The sequence below is a fragment of the Orbicella faveolata genome, unplaced genomic scaffold, assembly GCF_042242905.1.
Source record: "Orbicella faveolata isolate gen_17 unplaced genomic scaffold, um_ofav_v1 contig_2, whole genome shotgun sequence".
In the NCBI taxonomy this organism is placed as follows: Eukaryota; Metazoa; Cnidaria; class Anthozoa; order Scleractinia; family Merulinidae; genus Orbicella; species Orbicella faveolata.
Window position 1 is genome coordinate 23,987,536 of NW_028301547.1, and position 23,938 is coordinate 24,011,473.

At 37.8% G+C, this 23,938-nt stretch overlaps 1 protein-coding gene across 2 annotated transcripts; it reads right to left on the minus strand.

The window, feature by feature from the left end:
* Positions 1–541: 541 nt before the first annotated feature.
* LOC110060292 (LLGL scribble cell polarity complex component 2-like) lies at positions 542–22,152 on the minus strand. 2 transcript variants are annotated; one of them, XM_020767051.2, is made up of 19 exons: positions 21,834–22,152; positions 21,645–21,742; positions 20,287–20,368; positions 15,430–15,548; positions 14,919–15,062; positions 14,173–14,245; positions 13,276–13,714; positions 12,952–13,021; positions 12,290–12,437; positions 11,382–11,449; positions 10,758–11,067; positions 10,043–10,304; positions 9,421–9,681; positions 8,710–8,931; positions 7,900–8,281; positions 3,761–4,409; positions 3,258–3,326; positions 2,535–2,578; positions 542–1,379 (listed from the first exon to the last, which is right to left on the minus strand). In XM_020767051.2, exons 1-18 carry the CDS (start codon positions 21,918–21,920, stop codon positions 2,558–2,560), a joined length of 3,504 nt encoding a protein of 1,167 aa, XP_020622710.2. In that variant the 5' UTR covers positions 21,921–22,152; the 3' UTR covers positions 542–1,379; positions 2,535–2,557. The 2 variants fall into 2 exon arrangements, with proteins under 2 accessions (XP_020622710.2, XP_020622709.2); XM_020767050.2 differs by lacking the exon at positions 2,535–2,578.
* Between the last annotated feature and the right edge of the window lie 1,786 nt (positions 22,153–23,938).

Here is a 23,938-nt window from a genome sequence, read left to right on the forward strand (position 1 = left end):
ATCGAAAATTTTAATATTTGGACAGGAAGTAAAAAAATCCCGCTTCTCCCTCCCCGAGTTAAAGGTTGCGTCAGACCACCATATGTTGTGGAAGGATGACCCTTAAAACCAACCTACTTTTAACAAAAGCAGTGGTTAAAATTTCAAGCTTTCCTCTACAAAGTATTTAGTTGTGGTTGAGGAGTGCAACTCATAGGCTGTCAAGACTTCCGTTTAGTTGAGCACAGTATTTTCCTCTCGCCGTGTTTTTTGCGCTGCTCCCCGACTATACGACCGCCTGGAACAGACTAGAAAAAATTCAAGCAGCTTTGAAACCCTCTTGCTCAGGAGAGGGAAGTAACATGATTCACGTAGCATATAATTTTAGCTATTGTTAACTTTTCCCACTTTAAATTCGGGTATTTGCTTATCACGCGTCACCCAAAGTTTCGTCCTCGTCACGCATCGCGTGTAAAACCCTTTGCCACCCTCCCAAGAGGCAGGGAAACAAAGGGAGGGAGAGCAATCTGTTGGAAGACCCAAGAATCACAAATACTAGAAGTTTACAAGTACGACCTTTAATTGAAGCCACTCTTTAAAACAATTATCCTACAGTTAAAAATCTAATTCAAGTGCAGGGCACTCGACTTAGCAAAAACTCTTGCCGTGTTTTGACTGCAAACAGACGAACGAGTAAACAAGCGAGTCAAAAGTTCACTCCAATTGAGAAAAAAACTGAAAAGAGAGGCGCAATGTACCTCGGGAATTTCAGAGATGAAAACAGGAGAGAGATTGGGTGTGCAATTAATTATGGGAAAAGCTTTCGTACGAAACTTAACCAGAACAGAAGGCGATTTGTCCCTTAATAAAACGGTCTGGGGAAGAAGATTAGTTAAATAAAGATGCCTTAGACATCCAAAAATTTCCTTCTAGCCAAGCTTCGAATTCATCTCTGCAATCTCAAAGAATATCTGTGATCAAAACAATTACACTCCTAGTTTGTTACCTTGCTTTTTACGTACTTCTCGAAAATATTCCGATACTTTCGGATTCTCAAACAAATGAAGACAAAAAAAAATCAATGCAAACAGACAAAAAAGCTACTACTAACTAAACTAAAGACGTGAAACAGCTACTATGGTCTGTTGACTACAAAAACGTCTGAAAGGCTGCTGTAGTTTTCCATCAAGGAGAAGAGATGTAAAACAATAAATGCCTCCTAAATCCAAGTCCCTAGTGTATAGTGAATACATCAAAATCAAGATTTATGAGCCCGCAGTTTCGGTTCCCTCGTTCCCAGTGTTTTTCTTTATAAACAGTTTTCCTGGGCTCTTGAATCCTTTTCCCCTGACTGCTGCTGTGAGTTCTCTGTCGTTATCAGAAGAATCTACAGAGTCCATCTGTTAGGAGAAGAATAAACAGCGTTAGAGAATGCCTTACCTTTCACTAAGTGGAAGGCCCAAAAATTGGCTTTAACTGTAAAGCGCTAGTCAGGATTTGTATGGTTTATCACTTCAATAAACCACGCACGACGATGGAGGAACAGAGACCAAAGGGGCAGATGACAGATTTTAAGACTTTTCCATTGTTTTTTCCTGTTGTTGAGCCAAATGTTCAAACATTTTTGTGCCATAAGCATAACACTGTTTTGTCCTTTTTTTATTTGAAGAGTTTGAATTCCTTATACTTATGTTAAAGAAATTAGTTCTTGTTAATGTCAATTTTCAGTTGTGCATTAAAGGCTTATGACTTTATCATGTTGAGCACTTCCACAAGTGTTCAATGACACATTTTCAAAGAAAAATGTTTTAAAAACTTTTAATAGCGCGATGAACAATAGGCATGTTTGCCCTCAGTAAAACCATGTTCTATTATAACTTGTCTCAAGAAAATTCAGTGACAGCAAACAAAGCTTTCATTTCATAATGGATTAAAATACACTCTTATTGAAGAAAAACAAAAAAAAAAAAGAAAAAACTGGAGCAGCGTTTCAAGATATCAACAGTATGGAATGAGCAGTGTCTTGATAATATATGCAAGAACGACAAAAGAGAAACTCTTGGAGACTGCAACGTTTTGTGTAAACCTTATTATAGTTGGCATTCTTTAACTTGGAAAACGTAGATGGATCACTCTACACTGGACATATAGTGCTCTTACGTTTATTTTTTTGAATGTTTATTTTAAAGCAACCTAACTCCATCTACAACTTAAATTTATATCTTAAACTGCTGCCTTTTTTTAAATCATCATCATCATCATTTTATTTCTTAATAAAACCTACATTTTACAGCTGGATTGGCCCGCAGATAGCTATGCTAGTCTAGGTGGGCCAGTCTATCAAATTTGTTTTACGGTTGCTTGGATTGCCAGCTTGAAGATTTATCTTTCTTAAAATGTTAAACAAAAAGTAGACCTCTACCAAGTTGTCATGTGTGGTCATAAAAAAGGAAAAAACAAATCCCTTGGAGGTGGTAATCTGAGGACTAACTAGTCATAACACAAACACAAAAATGCCAAAACAAACAATGAAAAGAAAGTAACTGCACTTAGACCTGTTCTAAAATGAATGCCTTTCTCAACTGGAAGCTTGCTCAACCTAAAAACAATTATGGCAAAGATAAGCACTCTTCAAAGAGCAGCGTTCAACAATTTAACAAACAAAAAACAGCTGTAAATAGCAGCTTATTCTAAACAAGAATAACGATTAATTTAAACTGCATAATAAATTATATTTAAATACACACTTCAATAAAGGCATCCATCAAAACAAAGTCACCTACTACCGTCCATGTTCTTTTTCAAGCAAATCTAATCTGCATTTGTACACAAAAATCCAATTTAACAAAATAAGAGTGCTATTTGGACGATTTCCTTTTGGTACCTAAGGCTGTTTCAGATGGTTTGTTTCATCTTGTAGAGCCAACACAGCACAATGGCAAAGTTTACAGCATGGAATGAATGAGTATTCCACAACCAGATTCATATGCTTCTTGACGTAAATAATTTTTTTTCAGATTTTCACTACAATTAGTAAGAAAAACCAAACAATCAGTATCGCTTTAAGAAGAAACCATTCTGACATAAAATTCTTCCTGAAATGTTACTCTTGGTATCTGACTTGCAACCATGGATGTATCCAAAATCACGAAGGAAAGTATGACTTGATCGAACCAGTGATACATATAATCAACAAGCATACAGTAGATGTGGCTATTTTAAAGTGGATTGTTAGCTTGGGAAAAAAAAAAAACAGTGAGAAATATAATTTTCCTTACCTCATCATGGGCATCATTATTAAGCATATCTTCAGCTGCTTTTTGAAGATCAGGGTCATTCAACATAAGCTGAAAAGACAACAGAGTCAGCAAATTTAGCTGACCTCCATTACCAAAAAAGGATGTTGAGATGTTGCCTAAATGTCAAAGTAGCTACATTGAAGCAATGCTGTGCTCAGTGACAACACTTTATTATCAAACAAATATCGCAATAGAACAAAACTGGTTAAAATTGCTGACTAGTAGGACGTTGACCAGTTGAGTACTTGAACAGCACAGTGGGGTAATTTAACTTGGGACTACAAAGAACAACTCCAGCTGGTGGAAGGACTGAGAATTTAAACCAGACACCTCCAGATTTTAGATCAAGCACCCTCAAACAACACCAGCATGCTGCTTCCTGATTAAATTGCCAACAACTCTTAAGTATGGTAACAGTCAATTGGGTCATGAACAGATAGATGTAAGTGAACAAAGGGTATCACATTATTTAGGTAGTTTACCTTTTCAGATTCACCATTCTCAATTGTTTCAATCGTAGTTCCTTCTGATGTGATTATTCGCTGCGTGGTAGAGGAGGAGGTGAACACTTGCTTAGAGCTGACGACACGGGTGGTTGTGGTGACTGAAGATGAAGTTTCAGAAGATGAGAACATATTCATGTCTTCACCAAATGTTTGCTCTGGGACACCTTTTTCCTCCGAAGAGGATGACTGGTGGGTGTATGATCGCTGTTCAGAAATGAAAACCTTTGACACAGTCGTTCCTCCTTCATTGGCTAATACGACTGCAGCATCATCTGTCTTTTCTTCCACCTCATCCTTCTTCTCTTCAACTTCCTCCTTTTTATCTTCAACTTCTTCCTTCTTCTCCTCCACTTCTGCCTCCACCTCTGCCGCAACTTCTCCTGCTATTTCAGGGGTAGCTACAGCCTCTGCGACAGCTTCAGCTTTTTCCTTCTTCTTCTTTTCCTTCTTCTTTTTCTTTTCTTCATCTTTTTCATCATCAGAAGATGATGATGAAGAGGATGAACTGGATGTTGAGCTCTTTCTGTCCTTCTTGTCTTCTTCAGTCTCTTCGGCAACAACTTCGGGTTCTGGTTCAGGGGGTCTCATTCCTTCAGCAAGCTCCAACACACAATCAGGTTTCAACCTGTAAAAACCAACAAAATAACAAAGAATTTCAGAACAGTTATAAAGCACCTCATAAAAGCAGACACCATTCAAAATGGTAACATGGAGCATGTCCATGCTTCAGCTGCTTCACATCAGAAAGTGGCAGATCAGTGTTGGTTTCTACAAGGTGACATAATTTTATTCATTGATCTTAAGCATTTCCAGTAATAAATATATCATCACCCATTTGCTTGGGATAATAAAATGCTTTCCTTTTAATAAGAAAGGGATTAATCAGTCAGAAACAAAAGCTACAGTGAAGACCTCAGATCTCACTACGGGCTAAGATTTTAGCTCAAGTAACTGATAGCTGAATACTTTTTTAGCTGCATTCATAAGAAGCATAGCAAATATCACCATTTCTTTTCACGTCTCTCTTTCCATCACTACTGGAAATGAAGTCTAACATTTCAGCTTGAAGATAGAATTGCAGAGATTTGGTTTGTCTCTTTAAGTTGGACTAGATTAACAACCAAATTCAGTACAAAGACTCCTTTGCCAGGCATACAGCCTTCTCACTGGCACATAATTATTCACCTTGAATCTCAAAAAATCTCAAGCTTAGGAAGTGATGAGAAGTAATGATCAGTATAAAATTGAGGTAATATTTTTCTTCCAAGGCTTTATAGTTTTCAAAATAACAACTGCCAAGGTTGAATAAACTTGACAACTGCTTTAAATTATGATTACATAATATTAATAAATTGATGTCAGTTTTTCATACATCTGTCCTGTTATTGATCATGAATTTTGTCATAACATTCTCAAGGTAGACTACTTTGACAATGTTATGACAAACTTAATTGTCAATAGCAGGACAGACACATGAAAACTGATGTCAATTTCTTTTTTCTTTTTACGATGACAAATTGTCAAATTGTCTACTCTGGCTCGTTCATGCATTGCAGAAATTGAAGGGGTGAGTGCAAAACCATGCTAAGTGATGATTTGGGTGAAAAAAAAAATTTTCGCGAAAGGGCTTGAATTTTTGCATGTGGTCTTCAATGTAATAGAAAAACGTGGTCCTGTATTTTTGTCGCTGGTTTTTGCTTCGTTTATAAAGACGCTGCTAGGAAAACCGAGTGGTTTTTCTGCATACGCAATATCTCGAAAACGAAGTGAAGCTTAGCGGAAAAACTCCGGGACATTGTTAAACATACCTAAACAAAACTGCATGCAAAATTTGGAGCGTTTTCGACAAAGTTCACTTTTGATTAAAATACCTAGCGCCGTGGCCTTTGTTATAAGTTGAAGTCTCGCCTCGGTTTATTATAACAAGGGATCGGCCCGCCATGACCGCAAGGACTTTGATTTTACTTAGAAACCAGCAAAATGTCAATTTCACGCAACTTCTATAAGCTCAAATTTGTTGATTTCAGGTCAAAAGTGGTTAAAACGTTGACTCCTGTTAACGCGCAACGGCAAGGATGTTGATTTCTCTTAGAAAGCAGCAAAATGTCAATTTCACGCAACGTAAAAGCTAAAAAATGTCGATTTCAGGTCAAAAAAGGTTTAAATGTTGATTTCATGTTAACCCGTGACGAGAAGGTTGTTGATTTCACGCAACGTATAAGCTCAAAAATGTTGATTTCAGGTCTAAATAGGTAAAAATGCTGATTTCATGTTAACGCGTGAAGGCAAGGATGTTGATTTCTCTAAGAAAACAGCACAATGTTAATTTCACGCAACGTATAAGCTAAAAATTGTTAATTTCAGGTCTAAATAGGTAAAAATGCTGATTTCACGTAATGTGTGACGGCAAGGATGTTGATTTCACTTGGAAAACAGCAAAATGTCAATTTCACGCAGTGTATAAGCTCAAAAATGTTGATTTCAGGTCTAAATAGGTAAAAATGCTGATTTCACGTTAATGCATGATGGCAAGGATGTTGATTTCACTTAGAAAACAGAAAATGTTGATTTAAAGCAGCGTATAAGCTCAAAAATGTTGATTTCACGTAACGCGTGACGGCAAGGATGTTGATTTCACTTAGAAAACAGCAAAATGTTAATTTCACGCAACGTATAAGCTCAAAAATGTTGATTTCAGGTTTAAATAGGTAAAATATGGCGGCCGGAAAATAGTGTTAACATCTGGAACTTACTTTGGTTATCTGGGACAATGACTATCTGCACTGAACAAGTAAACATCAAATAAGCACTTTTCCAAATACAGCAACGTCTTAAATGGCTAAAAATCACGAGATAAATACATGTTTTTTGACAAACGCGATCGTAGCTTTATGTCATGCACTGCCTAACAGATTAACAAATTAACCCTTCTGCGCAATGTACGGGTCTCCATACATCTGCATGTCCGCTGATCCCAAAAGTTCAAAACACTACAAATCATGCCGATATGAAATAAAATCAACGCAACCTGGATCACAGATCTATGTTACAATCGATTGCTACTTGTTGGCCATTATTATCTTTAAATGAAAAAAACCGAAACAATCTAGTTACCAGTTCGAGAAGCGCGAGCAGAACGTGATCGCAATGCATGCCGGGAAGGGTCTTTACACCTCGTGCGCGGGAAAACATGGCGGTCGATACAAGACAAATTTTATAAGTCAAAAACCAGTTTTCACTTTCCAAACTTTGACACTAGCAACGCTTGGCAAATGGGCCACAACTCACCACAGGGTATTTTTCTTGGGCAAGAACTGCTCTTGGACTTTGCTGCCTGGCTCGATCTGACTTCGAACGCCGATAACACAATTACGGTATATCAGCTACCTTTGAAGTTTCAGAACACATTTTGATTCTTTAAAACGTGCTGATGACTTATGGGTTTATCGAGGCTTTATGATGCCTCTCAACCACCAGGCAGGCATACAAGGTACTTTAACACAATGCTTAAGATATTAGTTGACAGAGCTCTAATGCAGCACATATCTTTTTTGTTCGATGATATTTCGTTTGCCGCTCGATCGATTCACGTGTTGTGCTCACGTCACAATAGCCGATGTAAACAATCTGTTCCCAGATTTCCGCTCTATATATGCTGTGAGATTTGATTTTGACTTCATACACTATAAACAGTCTGCCTGTTTGCTGTTCAACAAATAAACTACTAAAGACATGGCTAGGAAAAGCCAAGTATTTTTGCATACGTTATAACTCGAAAACGAAGCAAAAACCAGCGACAAAAATACAGGGCTGCATTTTTCTATTACATTGAAGACCACATGCAAAAATTCAAACCCTTTCGCGAAATTTTTTTTTTCACCCAAATCGTCACTTAGCATGGTTTTGCACTCACCCCTTCAATTATAAATTCATGTGTCTGTCCACTTATTAACAATGAAAATTAGCCAATGAGCACTTGAGAATTTCTGCAGTTATCGTATTGATAAATAAATATTATTGAGGACTACTATGGGTTCTACTATGACTACTATGGTTTGCTGCAATTGTCACTTACTGACAGCAATTAAACACATCTTAATAAAAACCACACTTACAAGTCTGTTGCAGAGAGTGTGAACCGCTGCATCTCGCTTCTTGAACTGAGATAGAATCCTTGACCACTGACTGAGAACACCAGGGATCTAATAGCGTCCACATCTGACTTTTTCATGGCAGAGGCCTTGATCTGGATTTTCAGGTTTGGAATGGAATAGACGATCAAATCTCCTTGGTTGCTTACACAAGCCAAGCAGTGGTAAACCATTCCAGAATCATCATTCTTGCTTCTCACATTGATCAGGCCAATCTTACGCACTCTTGAGCCATCAATGGCTGTGAGCTTCTCCTTGTTACGCGCCTTCAGATGGGGTAGACTGAACACTTTAAACTGTTCTTCAGAACAAATCACTAAGGAATGTGTTCCGCTCATGTCAGGTTCTAAGAGATTGCCAAAAACAAAAGGGAAAAAATCAACCACTGACCTGAAAGTTAATAAAAATAAAACATCCCACCTCCCCCACAAACAAATGATGGTTTTGCTTTTTTCTTCAAGACTGCACAGAGCACCCACAGAATATTGGATTGGGTGGCCGAGTGGATCAGAAAATTATAGCTAGATGCATTTGAGATAAAATAAGGAGTTAATCGTCTCAAGGTGTCATTTTCTTGAGGTGTCTCAATTATTTTGGGCACTTACAGAATTTAAGGTTTTTTCAAGTCCTGCAGTCTAAAAGAGTAGATTGTCTGCCCAAGAACACAACATATGATCCTGGTCAGTGATGAAACTCAAGACTGTGCAATCCAGAGGCCAATTTGAAAATTGGCCAGCTACTCATCCCCAGAGTGAACAACGCACTGAAAATTACCTTTATCTTTATCCTCCATGACATTTCCTAGCAGTGGCATTCCATCCTTATCAACAACAAACATGGACACAACAGGTGCTTTGTGTTTCAGTTTGATCTCTTTGCCGATCTCTACTTGAACCTCCTCCTCACTTCTCTTCTCTCCTTCAGGGATGGTCAGGTAACACACATAGATGTGGCCTGCATTGGTTCCGGCCCAGAGCGATGGACAGTGATGTACTCCTGAGGACAAAGGTTTGGGTTCAACAGTTTATTGAAGTGCAAATGAAAATTATGGTATCCTTAAAAGGCCACTGTCCCAGCTATAAAGTTGCTTCATAATCATTCTCTTGCAAAATGAAGAAAAAACATGACAAACATGGAGAAAGAAAAGAAATGTCACATGAAAAAGAAAAAAAAAAAACATGACAAACAGATTCAAAACTGCACCAGCCTAGAATGGAAATTTTGTTTTCTTGACAGCTGGGCACTAATTCAAATTCAGTTGACTATAAACCATTTCCATCAGGGTAGTCCTGTGCAATTTCCCCAAAACACTGGTTCTATTTTGCCTTGCAGAATAATTTTATCCAGTATTTTTCAAAACTTTGGTAGCATCTGGCAAAATCATATCCAAATTAGGAAAGACAATTTTGATAACAGCTAGCCAGAGCACTGTTACTCTAATCAAATGTAAGCAAATGTGAGCTGAATTGATAATCAATGCCTTACCATCCCTGACGAAGGTGTCAACAAAGTATAAACAGCGCACCATGCTTAGCACACTCTCATCTACACGGTTTTCCTCAACAAGGCGTGACACTGGAGAAGCCACTGCCTCTGGTGTGGGAGATGCTGGAGCTTCACCTTCTTTCTTGGGTGTTCTTTCTGCACCACCCCTGGATCCTTTACGAGAACGTAACCGACGGAAGGATCTCCGGATGCTCTCTTTCAACGATTTTCTTCTGGAAAGATGCTCTCCACTGTCCGTTTCTTGAACAAGAAAGTATCAAATGCGAATTAATCTTCATGTTTGTCAGAGATTTGCACTCTGTTACGTAATGATGGTTACATATGACACATTATTTTTGTGTAATTGTATTTAGGATGAAACAAAACCTTCAACCTACCACAAAAGAGGACTAGAAAACAACAGCAGATAAAAATCACAAAATGACAGTATGGAATTAAACAAAATTTGAATTGGGCGAATAACTGTGTCAAGCATAAATTTTAGCTTCATGCATTTAAGGTGTGTCTATTTTACGATACTGACGAATACATCGGAGAGTCCAGCTTCTTCCTTCATTTTTTTCCTTTTATTAGAGTAAAAAAACTTCAAAGCACAGCTTACCTTGGCTGACTGTCCATTTTGTTGTGACTGTCTTCTTATTTAAGTAATCATACAAGATGAACCCATGGACAGTACCAGCTGCTAGGAGTCCCCATTGAGTTTCCACAACCAGTGCACTGACCTGTGCAGCTGGGATAAGCTGGAGACCAGTTTGCAGTTTGAAACCTGCAGGAACTGTGACTGAACCTTCCTTGGGAAGCAAGGGACCATGACCCTTCCACTGGAAATTTTCCTTGTCTTCAGTAAAGTCGATTTCCACCATCTGATAGGAAATAAATTATAATAAGTATATTCAATGGATATGCATGATTGGAGGAGGCGGTGTGGTTAGGTTGCTGGTTTTCAAATTTGGAGGTCCCAGGTTCAACCAAAGGATGGAATTTGTGAATGGGGGTCCCGAATTCAACTCCTCCACATCTTATTTAAATAGCCAACTGGTCAGCCTCAAACCTGTGGGGATTTTTAACCAGTTTTTAGTTCTGTTTCCAATATTTGTCTCTCGATTCATAGAGTCCTCAATTATTACAACAGTGAGTGCTAAATTAAATGACACTTTAAGCGCTTTATTTAATATTTTGATTTATTATGATCGGGGAGTCATCAACCCAAGTAATTTACAAGATTGATAGAGATATCAGAATGTTTCCAGCTTAAAGCAACTTTATATACCGTGCAAACCCTGAAGTAAGATTGGTACAAAGTAACTGTGTCATACCTGAAGTTCTACGCTGGTTTCTTCCTCTGACAGGTCAAAGATGAGAACTTGACCTCCATTTCCAGCCACTGTCAGGCTCTTTGCTTTCGGCGACAAGATTATCTTGGTCACAGCAAATCGTGGATCATCGGAGTATGGGCAGTAGTTTCCAACTTTCTTGAATGGTGGCCAAACTTCTTCTTCTGCATCTCTGGTCTCGGATTCATGGCCTTCATGTTCGCCAACAAAATACTTGGCAGTTTGAAGAGTGTAAATGAGACACATTTCAAGCTGAGAAACATCCCAGAAGTTGATGGAACCATCTTCATGTCTACAAGAAACAGAAACATAATTCATGTAATCAAAACATGCCTAGCAAAAGTTAGATTTTTTGCTAGCTGTATCTCCTGAAGTAGGTGCACTAATTAAAAGCCTGTTGTTTATATTTGGGAGAGTTCTAGCAATTCTTGACGGAATGCGAGTAAATTGCAGGTTACCCCATTTCCCCAACAGGTCACTAATACGAGTCATTCGGATGGGTGAGTGGTACAGTGAGAATAAAGCACCTTGCTTCACCATCATGTAAGGGAAACAGCTGGCTGGACCAGGAAAGGACAAGGAAACGCAAATACAAAAATAACTCACCCTGTTACAAGAAGGTCCTTGGCTTCTCCACCTTCAACTAAAGGTTTGCCACCTGTAATAGGCCAGCTCTGCAACAAAATGAAACTTCCTTCAGATAAAATCCCTAGACCCAAGCTATCTGACGTCTTTAGATGTTGAAAAATGTTAACTGTTAGGCCAGCTTGCCTCCTGTGTTTTTTTTGTCCTTCTTAGTCAAACAGTCCAACAACAAATTTCATGTTTTTTTACGACCCAATGTACTTTTCACAGACTTCCAGGGCATGAAATTTTGAATTTCAAATTCAAGGCCTATCAACAACTTTCACTGTGTGTAAGAACCCTGTTTGTACACTGCCTCATCTAGTTCTGGTTTAAGTAGCATGATGCTTCAAGATCAAAAGAGAATGAAGGGCAAGGAATTAATCCCCTTATATAGGCTTTATTCACAAGGTAATCCCTCTAATGATTTTGACAAGACAGAAGTGCAGCAGCTCTCAGAAGCTTGTTATCCTGTTTGCCCTCATAGAATGGTAGCTGCATTACTTTGGGGCTAGGAACATTATTTCTTGTCTTTGTTCTATTGTTCTCTCAAAGGGCATTGATTCATTCATGGAAGACCTTACAAGACCTATTACCAGACCCTTTGAAGAATCATCAACACTCCCCCCCCCCCCCCCCCATGGGATGCTTGTCCAACACAGGTCGCACCCACCGTCTTGACAACATTGCCTTAACAAGCTACTGGTAACAATCTACACTCTTGGTTAGAGAGGTGCTGTGAGACGTCTCTAGTCTCTTACACCATAACCCACCCCAACTATGCCAGCCCGACTCTTACCTGGACCTCATGCCCCAAAGGTCAATGCGCAAACCATTTGATCACTACACCTAACACCACTGCACAAAACAATAACAACTACATAACTTACCTCACTAGAAAAGTCAGTTTGCAGTTGTTTCTTTCCAGCATTTAATATTTGGTCAAACAGACTCTGTGGACAGTCATGGCTGTGATACGAACATGTGATTGGAGAAGAGTGCAGGCACACCAGGTAAGGTTTCATGAATGTAGGGAACCTGTGCAAATGATCAAGAACAAGTCAACCAATCAATCAATTGATCAGGCTATTAGCAAAATATTAAGCCAAATGTGATCTACTTGTTTGAGATGCTGTCAAAAACTGTATGAGAATTTGTTATATCCTCTATGACATCCCTGGTGAAAATCAGACTGAAATGATGAAATGCTTTCTATTTGGAGTTATATAGGATTTTCTTTGATTTGATGCACATTCAATAATGCATTCCTCAAGTGTGCTCCCTTCAGTTGAAAGAAAACTAGTTTGATAACTCCTACCACTTAAACATAACAGCCAGAAAAATAAGTGCCAAAATGACTAACTTGATGTGGTTTCTAGGAAGCGAAACAAGTCAAGCTCACAAGTTTGAGCATGGCAGTCATCTTTTTCTTTCTGTCTTTGGTTGGCTTTTACAGCTCAATTTGTGTGCAATTCTTAACAAATATGTTATTCATAATGTTTTTTTTTTATGATATAAAGGTACTTAATAAAGTTCTGATCATTTATCTTACCCTGCTTCTTTGGTGATCAGGTCAATGACGACCAGTTCCTCTTCACACAACACAACCAAATAAGCTGGATCTACAAAAAGTCAAACAGAATTGTCTTAGACAACAGCAAATCTTATTTTTAATAGAATGGAAGGCCTTCACAGGAAAATGACTGCCTTACGATCAAGAAGCACTCCACTAGTCTGTGCTTGAACTTAACTGTAAACTGCAAGAGCCAATTGCCCACAATGGGCCAACCATCGAGCAAAAGTGACGGTTATACACCTAATTTTATTGGAAGTTGACTAGGGAAGCGAAAATTGTTTCCCTTTTATCCACACATACCCGTTCCATTGGCTTTCACAGTGAAAAAGTCCACAACACGCGAGGTAAAGTCAAATGCAACTTGCGGGGTGTTGTCACCCCCGTCAACCAAGTTGGCATCTTGAATTAGCGACACACAGTGCCTGTCACCATAGCTTGCACGAGGCATCCCACCACTGAAGAACACAGAAGAATCACTCCACTCCACTTTGGTGATAGCCTTGCAAGGGAAGGGTCCCAGAGGGGTAACAGCCTTGGGTATTTCTGGGCTTCCTTCAACCGACCACTTTGTGAGGCTGCCATCACCGTGAGCACTGATGAATTTGGTTCCATCAGAATGCCAACTGATGCTTTCCACCTCCTGTGGCTGATCAGAGGATTGGACGCTGAAGGTGGCTTGGACACTGCATCTCTCATGATTCCAAAGAACAATCAGGCCTTTCTTGTAGCCAATCAAAATCTACAGAACAAGATTCTCAATCAGAAGTCTATAACAGAGTGATCCATGAACACAGAAACCACAATGAGTTGTTGTAGTTCTCTCATTCCAGTAAGCTCCTACTCGAAAAATGCCAATATTTGAAGGTGCATTTGTGATAAACCCCTCTTACCCGTACAATAGAGAGGTCTTTAATGCTCTATCTCCAAATGTAAAAGCCCGGTTTGCAGTTTTAGATCCTTCAATTATGTCAAAAAAGAATTTGTAAAAATGGCAGTTTTTGAGGAGGGAGGAAAACTCACATCCATATAATTCTCACCCCAAACTGAACTCAAGCCTCATAGCCAGCAGGCAAGAAATCAAACAACTGCACTATCTGAGCTCCAAACACCAATACTTAGACTCTCCAAATTCTAATTAAACAACTTGAATAAGTCAAAGCATGCAGCTCAAAGAGGTTTATGCAGCTGCATTCTCACCTTGTTGGAATCCTCTGGATGTTCCTGGATGGCCTCCACAGAACCTGCATTGGTCTTGCTCTCCTCTTGGACACTAAGAGCAAGATTTTATTAGCAGCTAATAACTGATGGCTCCAAAATATAATCATCACTGTCTCTAGAGTGACCTTTAAGATCGCCAAGTGCATTAATAGCAGAAATGCAACTGTAAGTCTTGGTTATGCTGAATATTATGAAAACAACCCAGGGGATTAGGGTATTGATGGGCTGGTCTTGAACAATACCTTGTTTTTCGCCTGCTGTCTACACACCTTAACAATAACATTTATTGTTTTCACTTAATGTTCAAATTACCAATTGAGATAACAAAATATGACCACTTGAAAGCTCTATCCCTTTAAAATGATACAGTGATTAATGTTTTACTGTGGATTGGCCGAATTACAGAACACACTCAGTGTTACATGCCCTTTTTCCTCTTTAATAAGTTTTTAACTTCACTTTCCACATTTTTAATTCAACCTTGTCATTTGACAACAATATCAGTAAAAACATTCTGTTGTGTCAGTCTTTTCAGCTGAAATGTTCTCAATGCTATCAGGGTTTCTATGGAAAATAAGAAAGTTGTTTGGTGGAATTTCAGGGTTTTTTGCCTGAAAACTACATGCAAATGAAATACAAATATAAGTGTGGAAGGGAACTTTTTCTTGAGATGTCATAGGCATGAGAACGCAAGTAAAATGCAGTTTCACAGATATCCCACCAACCTTTGCATCACGACATCCTGGTAAATGATATATTCCTGAAGCTCAAACGAGTTGATGTCCAACAGATAGATGTTACCTCCCTCTGTGCCAAGGTAGAGACGATTGGTCTTCATGGATAAACAGCACACAGAGATCTTCTTTAGTCTAGAAGATCCAGACAAAATGTAAAATTAGCATTAGAAATGATGCTGGAACCCTGCAGATAAGAGATTTCATAGCACAACAAGAAAAGACACTGCTCAAAAGCCTTACAGTTGCTTACGAAAACGAGATCAAGGATCCAAATATTTTTGCTTTGTATGTTTGAAAATTTAACTGCCTTATAACTACATGTTCATGGGCAGTGTATTTAATTATATACAATGTTTTGGCAGGCACAAAAGGTAATTTATAGTTTCAAAGGCATAGATTTCTAGGAATGACCTTTCACTTTCAAGTTTCAAAGTCCAATTTTGATATTCTTGGCAAGACTAGCTACAGTTTCATGTTCCATTGCCAAACGATTTTTTACCTTCCCTCCAGAGTGCATGTCTTCACCTCCTCCAGAACTGATTTTCCTTCCTTTTTGTTGACTTCCCAAAGGTGAATTGTGTTTTGTTCTCCATCATCACAGACACTGATGATACGTCCCTAGAAATATTCCATGGACAATTCATGAGGAGAGCTTACATAACATGCTTAAGTAACCAAACATAAAAATAAAAAGCTTCTATTGTTCTCTCTGTTTTGTTTTTTTTGTTCAAGGAGCATTTAATTTTGCATGCTGATGGCTTATCTGGCACAGACCATATTGAAACAATCCCATTTGGTGCACCTTAGTGTTTTCAAAATAATTTTTATTGCTCAACTTTTGCAAAACTGAAGTAACTGTCTCGAGGAAATAAGCCCTACCATATTATAAGAAAGAAGAATGTTTTAATGGAAGGCAACTTGGAAGTGACAAAAACACTCCAAAAACTGTACAAACACATTTCTCATTCTTTTCCCATGACACTAATTTCATGCTTATGTAACGTCCTTCTGCTGACAGAGCACCATTAGGGCTTCTTCATTTGTAAAATAAATCAAATCCGATCTTCAACAGGGTTCTCCCAAAAATTAGAAGCAGACGGATAATTTTTTGGAGTAGGTGACAGTAAGCATTCTCACACAGGTCTATTACAGTATTTGGGTTTTTATCAGACGCACATGCAGATTTGATTTAACACCTAACCATCATCTCTTTATCAATGTACTTACTGAAAACTATCACTAGAAGTTTATCGTGAAATTTGGGTTGTCACAATGAGAAAGGCATTTTAAAGTGATAGACATATCATGTAGTCTCACATGAGGTATATGAATAACTTTTAATTCTTGCTTGTCTCTCTTGGTTTTCATCCAAATTTAAAACGGTTTTCAGCCGGGATTGGTGATTGAAAGATAAATAAAACTTACATAAACTTAAGGATTATTTTATATTTACTTTTCCTTCCTGAAAAACCATATTTGTGCTCATGGAAAAAAACTGTTTTACAAGTAGTGTTTCCACACTACAGTTTATGTGACATTTTAGACACAGAGTTCAACTACAGGATGTCTCATTTATCTTGAACTGATTTACGTGCAAAATAAAACATAGCATTGAATTGATCTGTTTGCAATTTACCTACACAAGGCAATATAAATGTCACTGATGCCTGGAATAAATCAAAAGAACAACCTTGCAGTATTGATAATTATTTCAAGGAATGCCAAATTCTGCGATAACTTAGCAAATTGGCACTTTTTCAATTTAAGAACTGGAAGATCATGTACAATTTATCCAGAGTTTATTTCTTCTTTAGAATTATTTGGCTTTCATTTACAACTTAATATGCAGAGGCCAATATTAAAAGTGATTTATGATATTGCAGTATGACAAACATGTGAGGTTTATTAAGAATATTCTTTCAGCTGTATTTTTTTTGTCTACCGTTGTTTTGTAGGTACATGTCCACACAATGTCTCATAGTTTTGAAGTTAAGAGCTCTATTCCTAGAATAGATATTGGATTTTGCTGTCTTTTCTCAAGAAATAGACTAGCCTAGGACAGTAGCCTGCTGATCATAACAAAGATGGTGTCTTGAGCTTGCTGCCGGCAACTTTTGACAATCCCACACACTAACAAGACAAGCTGAAAATAATTAATAGCTGAGACACAACCAAGGGTGATTTCTAGAAAGCAACATATATTGTGTTTTTGAGGTCAAGAGCTTTCAATTAAGTGTTGAAAAAACTCCCTGGTTACTAACACATTCCTGACTAGCAGTAGTCCAAACGAGGTTCCATTCTAATTTTTAAAAAGATCTACAATATGCAAGTGACAAATTTGTAATACAGAATATTGTAAATTGCAGTGAGGACCTAGTGATTTCTATGGTAGGGCATTACCAATCCTTCTACTTTACAGTACAAAATACAGTCAAATGGCTATCATACAGAAACTTAAGAGTCAAGAGAGAGTGTACAGGTAGAGATTACAAGGAATCTGGTTTCTCTGGGACCCAGTGTATTGTATGTACATGAACATAGATGCCTGTAAGGAGATTGGGTTCAACTGAACTTAACGATTTTTCTTAACTCCTGCATATTTGAGCCTCAAAATGTTCAGAAAAATTTCTTTCACTTACATGCCCCAATTTATCACTACATAAACTGGTGATAATTCTTAACTTGTCTCAAGTCTAACAGTCACCTGCTATTAAAATTAATCTACATCCAATTGTGGTGAGATATATTGAAAGAAAAACAAAGATAATTCAAACAAGACGAATCACAACCATCCTTCTTTACACAAAACAAAAGAGAGCAAAATTTGTTGGTATAACATACAAAAATGAAGCTACAAAACAAAACCTTTTGGAGCAATATTTCAAATTGTGCTCATCTACATGTAAAGGCACTAAATTACAAGAAAATATATTTGCTTCCTATTATGTGTCCAATAAGAAGTACAAGTTAGCCTTGCAAAATCAACTAAATGATAACAACAAAATTAATTCAAGCCAGAGTAGCCAGAATTTGCTTAAAATAGTTATTACGATTGTTATCGCAAATTTAGCAGGTCGACAAAAGCCTTTGATTGAACAACTGGGTTATATTACAAGATTGTTTAACTTTGTTAAAAATTTCACAAATTTCAGACTAGTAATTAACATATTAAACAATGTCACTTCTGTTTGGTTTGACGGGAGAACCATAGTTCCAAATGTATAAAACAGGACCGACCACTCATTTTACTTTGGATCATACTGGAAGCCTCTACAATAACCAACAAATCAACTTAAAACTTAACTTAAAACTAAAAAGTTTGCATCAATAAATGAATTGTCACCAGCAGATTTACAATACAAAATACATCACAATAGACCCAAATGATCTTCATGAAAGCAGTACAGAATTGTAAATTCTCTTTTTTGTTCTTTATAGTATGTTCTAATCATAAAATTTCTGTCTTAGTAATGCAGCAAATGGCACCTCAAAAAGCCAATACCTCTTATAACTCAACACCCCTTAAAAAGTCTATAATTTTTAAGATCACCAACTGCATAAACACAGCAGTTCTATCCTGATAAATGGAGCATGAAAAACCTGCATGCATTTGACTTCACACCCCTCTTACGTAGTTTGGCTAGAAGCAAATAAAACAGGGGTGCTTACCATTTACAGAAACCATCTGGTTGGAAATTTCAGGCAAAAATATTAAACAGTTGAATGCGACGTTGCGGGAGAGGGAATCGCTATAAAGTATATCCACATCAGCTAGAGAGACTTAAAAGAGTAGACAAATAGCATCACCTCAAATCACAACCCATATTTTCAGAAGCTTCCCAAACAGAATGGCGCGAACCATTTGATTTTCCAACTGGAACTTCCGGTTTCCCCATGTAAATGGTAATTATCCCAGAAGTACAAACACAGCTCTGAACAAAAACTGGAGACCTAACTGGCACAGATTACATGACTTCACGGAATTAACAAGATGTTAATTAATGTAAATATTCCCTTAATTAAAAAAAAACATGCATTGTCAACTTTAAGCATGTTTCCCTTGAAACATTGATGATATAAAGGAAACCAAACTTTAACCTAGCTTCAACTCGAGAAAAATATGGTTTTTGACTAACAGTGACTTAAACTGAAGGGTTATGACTATCATGGGACTGTTTTGCAATTAGACTTGCATTTGTTTGAAATTTCATAAAATTCTTGTTGCAATACAGAAAACCTTTGCAAAATAGCTCTACAATTAGTGCAGGAACAATTCCAACATTTAACATTTTGAGCAAAACTTGTAAAAGATTATCTCTTCAATGTAATACAAAGGCAAAATTTGTAATCAGTGATGTGAAGTGACTTGTGGAAATTTACTTTGAGCGTCAGAATTGAAACTTGAAATGATCAACAACCGAACTTTGACCAGAGTACACGTACAATATTGTTTTTGGCAACTGTAAGAAAATTTAAGCTCAATGTGCCCGAACACCAGGTCTGTGGGCTAACAGAGAGAATATAAGGCATTACTAAAAATCTACAATGAAGGTCAGAGCTGGAAATAGGGATTTCCTATTTCAATTTTTGAACTTGAACAAAGTTGAACTGTTTTGAAATGTAAGATTACACCAAATTTGCCCAAGCAGAGAGGCCATGAAGTAACATGCAGTGTGACCCACTATAATCAATCTGAGCAAAGGTTGGACGGAATATAATTTCATGGTGCTAGAGAAAAATATATTTTAAGAATTTATTGCTTAGCAGTGCTGCAAGTGTGAAAATTTCTGTGAAAAAAATAGAAATGATGAATTGCGCAATGGTAGTCCTTTCTACTAAGGCCAAGTGATTTTATTCACTTATAAACAACTGCTAATATCAATACTTTGATAAATTCTAGAATCTCTGTTTACTTTCCAACCAAATTTTAAACGCTTGATCACAAACGAACACAAATCAGGAGTAACATAGGACCTACAAGTAACAAAGAAGATTCGTGTTTCGATCATTTTTTTAGCAGCACAACATAAAAATAGCACCTAGGTCATTCTAATGTTTGAAATCGACACCTAAATTTATTCTAATGCAAGACAAAATAAATAAGCTTGTATTGATTTCCTGTGTGAGAAGCTAACCAGTCTGTAAAGCAAAAGCCGTTTCAATTTAGTCGAAAAGATTGCAATCGATAATATTTCAGGCAATGACAGTAAAAATCAACCATTTTGCAAGAGCTACAAGCAGAATTTTCTCGACTAATTTCATTCAAAATAGCCCCACCCTGCAAAACACACCCTCAATTTTCCCCTCTATCGATTGCAGTCGAAGGATCGACAGAACTTGTTCGCCGGTTAGTTACCTGTTCGGGCAGAAAATGTAACTCTTGAATCACTGTTTCTTGCTGATGACGAGCAGAAAGCTCCACTCCAGGTCGACCATAGCTAACAGACGAGTCAAAGAAAATATACCAGGGATGTATATACTGTTTGAATGGAGAATATATTATAAACAAAATAATGATGAGCGCGTGACTAAAAATACCTAAATGCAGTTTTCTAGACAAACGTATATCACAAGATGACTCTCGTGGAGCCATCAAACAGGTGCAAAATAATGAAAATTAGCGAGAAGAGCGCTCTCGATGGCTAACATCGAACATGGAAGAAAATTAACGGTGCGCTGAATTATGGAACCACGAAGACATGGACATCTTCAGTTTATCGTCAACGCAGAATTTTGCTTGGTTGTAATGCCTCTTAAGAATTTCGGTTTCCAAGTTCGTAAAACGCTATGCTTGTTTCTTTCGTTTAGCCCGGCTTGAAACCACATTAACTTCATTTAGAATTATTTAGAAAAAAACGACACGCTGGTTTCCTCGCAAAAATAAAATTTCTCTCGTAGCAACAGACGAAGTGAACGGTTTCCGAGTAGAGTTGCTGGAAGCTTGCCTCGTCCTGATCAAAGATCAGCTTGGTTAGATTTCCTGAAACAAGATTGTCCCAGCCATCTGCACACCATAACAAGGGGCCTAATGCCACGACAAAAGTGGGAATTAATCGAACGCATATCGATGGAAGCTACTTGCAAGCGAGGACACGTGTGTTTATACGCAAGAAGGAATATGGCCGATCTGCACTGTTTGTGCAAAATACGAGCTCCTATCCTCAACGAAAACTACATTTGCCTAAATTTCTACATGAAAACTACAGCGAAGGATAATCTAGGAGCCATAATTTTAAAGTGAGCTCGTGTTTAACGCAAGAACAGCGTGCAAATCATGGCCCTTGGGAATGGTGTTTTGAAAGTTCCCACGATGCTATTTCATCATAACTGAGAAGCGCAAGACTCATAGTTCTTGACGTTTGGAAGAAACAGAGAAATCACGAATGACTAAGCCCTAAAGTTTACGTTTGAAGTGTGTAAAGGCCGCACATGTTAGTTGCCTTTTGGGTTTTCGAACTACTGTACTCGCTTGAATATGCAATTAAATCATGATTTATCCTGACTACGAATTGATAGATCTATCTGAATTTCCTAAGTTTCGAACTCCTATATGCATCGAACCGACAAAAAAATCCTGCCATTTCTGGAAATACAATTTAATTCCGTATAGGTGTTATAGACATTTCTGAGACAAAGCCAAACGGACTGTCTGGGTAAGGGTGGGAGACCTCCGCTTTCGACAAAAACCTCTCTTATCTTACTACCAAAGGATACATTTTCAGCAGTCCATTGCTTGTTCCAACAGCCAACAAGTTTAGCTCCGAATCGTGAGCGATTGCTGAGGGTTTCGGTGGAAATCCGTGTTCTACAGCCTGCAAGAAATTGAGGGTATTTATACGAGCACATGTCCCTGGAGTTACATTCTATTCAAAGAGAAAGACGAGAAAACCGCCAAAACCAAACCTTGTTGAACAAAAGCAAATCCTGTCCTTGTTTGTCCTTCAGATGACCGGAGCTCCTGTCTCGTGTCCTTGAAAAAAACTTAAACATTATTGAAGCGGTCGCCTTGCAAGAGAACCGAAATGCGGCGACTACAGATCCACGAATAATTTATTAGTAAGGTCGAGAAGAGAGTCGACTACAGCGAGCGACTCGTTTGAAAATCAATCACGCCTTTGAGAAATTGAGGTTTGGGTCATGTGATACTCTGTCAATCAAACCAGTTGGACCAATCGGAGCGCGTATTGGGATTAAAAAGCGCGCCGAAATAACACTTCAGCTGTCGTCGATTGGCTTCGCAAAACTCGGCAAACAAAACCCTACTGCCCTGAATTTTCCTACCATGAATAAATTTAGTTTGGGAACGTTCACATGCAGTGTCTTTTGTGACAAATATTTGTTTAGGCGCGCGTGATCAGGACGTATTGTATGCGAGTTAATTTTGACAAGTTGAGACTTTTTTTTTTGATGCGTGTCCGCAATCCCTTTCAATTGCGGACAAAAATGTTAAATTATGGACCGCACGTATTCAAGTTCCCCACTGTGAATATTGTATACATATTAATTTGAAGTTTTCTGCAAAGATAGACTACGGCAAGAAAAAGAAGTTTCTTCGCTATCTTCTTCGTATTGGATTGCCTATTCGAATTGATTTCTCATTCCGGCTCAATAGCCCACGTGTCAATAGCTCCCTTATAAATATGCATACTTTTTCAGAAAGGAAAATTTACGTTTCATACTTAAGCAGGTTATACTTCAAGTGAACTGAAGTAATTTTGCGGTATTGTTTCTCATTTAATGAAGAACGTTATTGAGTCCAGTCAATACTTCATTAAATTTTCAGCCTATTACGGCAGGACGCCTTGTAGCACTGGATTGAGTGTATCGACAGAACAATTAGATACTGGTATCTGATAAAACATTTGATTTTCAAAGCTTTTTTTGTTTCAGCCGCAACACAGACTAAAGGGAATTGCGAAGCGAAGGCTGCCTATAAAACTTTTGATTTTGGAAACGTGCTTGCCAGCACGAATGATGTTTTCTTTATTTAGCTCACAGGACTGGACAAAGGTCTTTGGCCATGCCTTTTCAAAAGGCATACTGTATACTGTGTAAACAATGACGCAATTTTTCAAGCTTTGTGGAAAATGCTGTCTGGGTTTTGTCTACGTTGCGGGTTGGTTTTTGCGTGACAGCGTCCTGAAGTACTGGTTGTAAAGCAATATATTACTTCCTTGTTAACCACGGCCACTTCGGGTGCGGGCCCTTCAAGATTCTAGAAATTTCTCACAATTTCTTGTTACTTCGCCAAGCGTTGGGGGAGTGGGGAACTCGCCAAGCATTGTGAAATCATTGCGGAAGTCTCCAAAGCAATGAATGCAACACATGACTTATCGAAATATACGGGAAAATTCTAAGTGAATCTCCGTCGTGCGAAAATTGATAACATTAGGAACTTCAGCGCATTCACTGAATCCTCTTACTTGTGATATTATCATGTATAATGCTGATTGGTTTATTGTGGGAAAGTTCAGCTTAAAATAAATTTGACCTCAAGGCCAGCGCTATCAGCGGAAAATCTACCAAGGGTTTGTTTAGACGCGATCGATACTTCAAATTTACATGTAAATATTGACAATATTTACAAAGATGACTGATCGTTGAAATAATGTGTTACGATTTAAGTGTCTTCTGAATTTTTGTTAAATTAACAAGAATATCTTTACTTTATAAAAAGATGTAATTCTTCTTCTGGAAAGATGGCAATTTTCTCTGATGCCATCACATTCTTTGAATATTCTTTTTATACCAAATTTGTTTTGGCGGAATTAAAAGAAAAATAGACATCAAAATAGAAGAAGGCTTAGTATGAATATATAGCCGTTACCAGATAATGTCGTTAATGATAAGTTTATTAAAATACGAAAAACTCGTTTTTAAACCAGGCATAATTCATTTTTCATCCTGTAAAAAGAGCATTTTGATAGACTTGATCAGACGTTCGATCAACGAAATAGGACATTCGAAAGAAGCTATTGCTCAGAGGTCTGTTTGTCATACAAGTGGCT

What these genes read in the sequence shown, in the direction of transcription:
- LOC110060292 (XM_020767050.2), bottom strand. Translation starts at nt 21,920, where the DNA reads ATGTTTAAGTTTTTTTCAAGGACACGAGACAGGAGCTCCGGTCATCTG. An exon ending in ATCCAGAGGATTCCAACAAG is followed by an intron (nt 13,715 to 14,172) that starts GTGAGAATGCAG and finishes CTTGTTCTGTAG; the next exon opens with ATTTTGATTGGCTACAAGAA. An exon ending in AAACTGACTTTTCTAGTGAG is followed by an intron (nt 11,450 to 12,289) that starts GTAAGTTATGTA and finishes ATTTTGTTGCAG; the next exon opens with AGCTGGCCTATTACAGGTGG.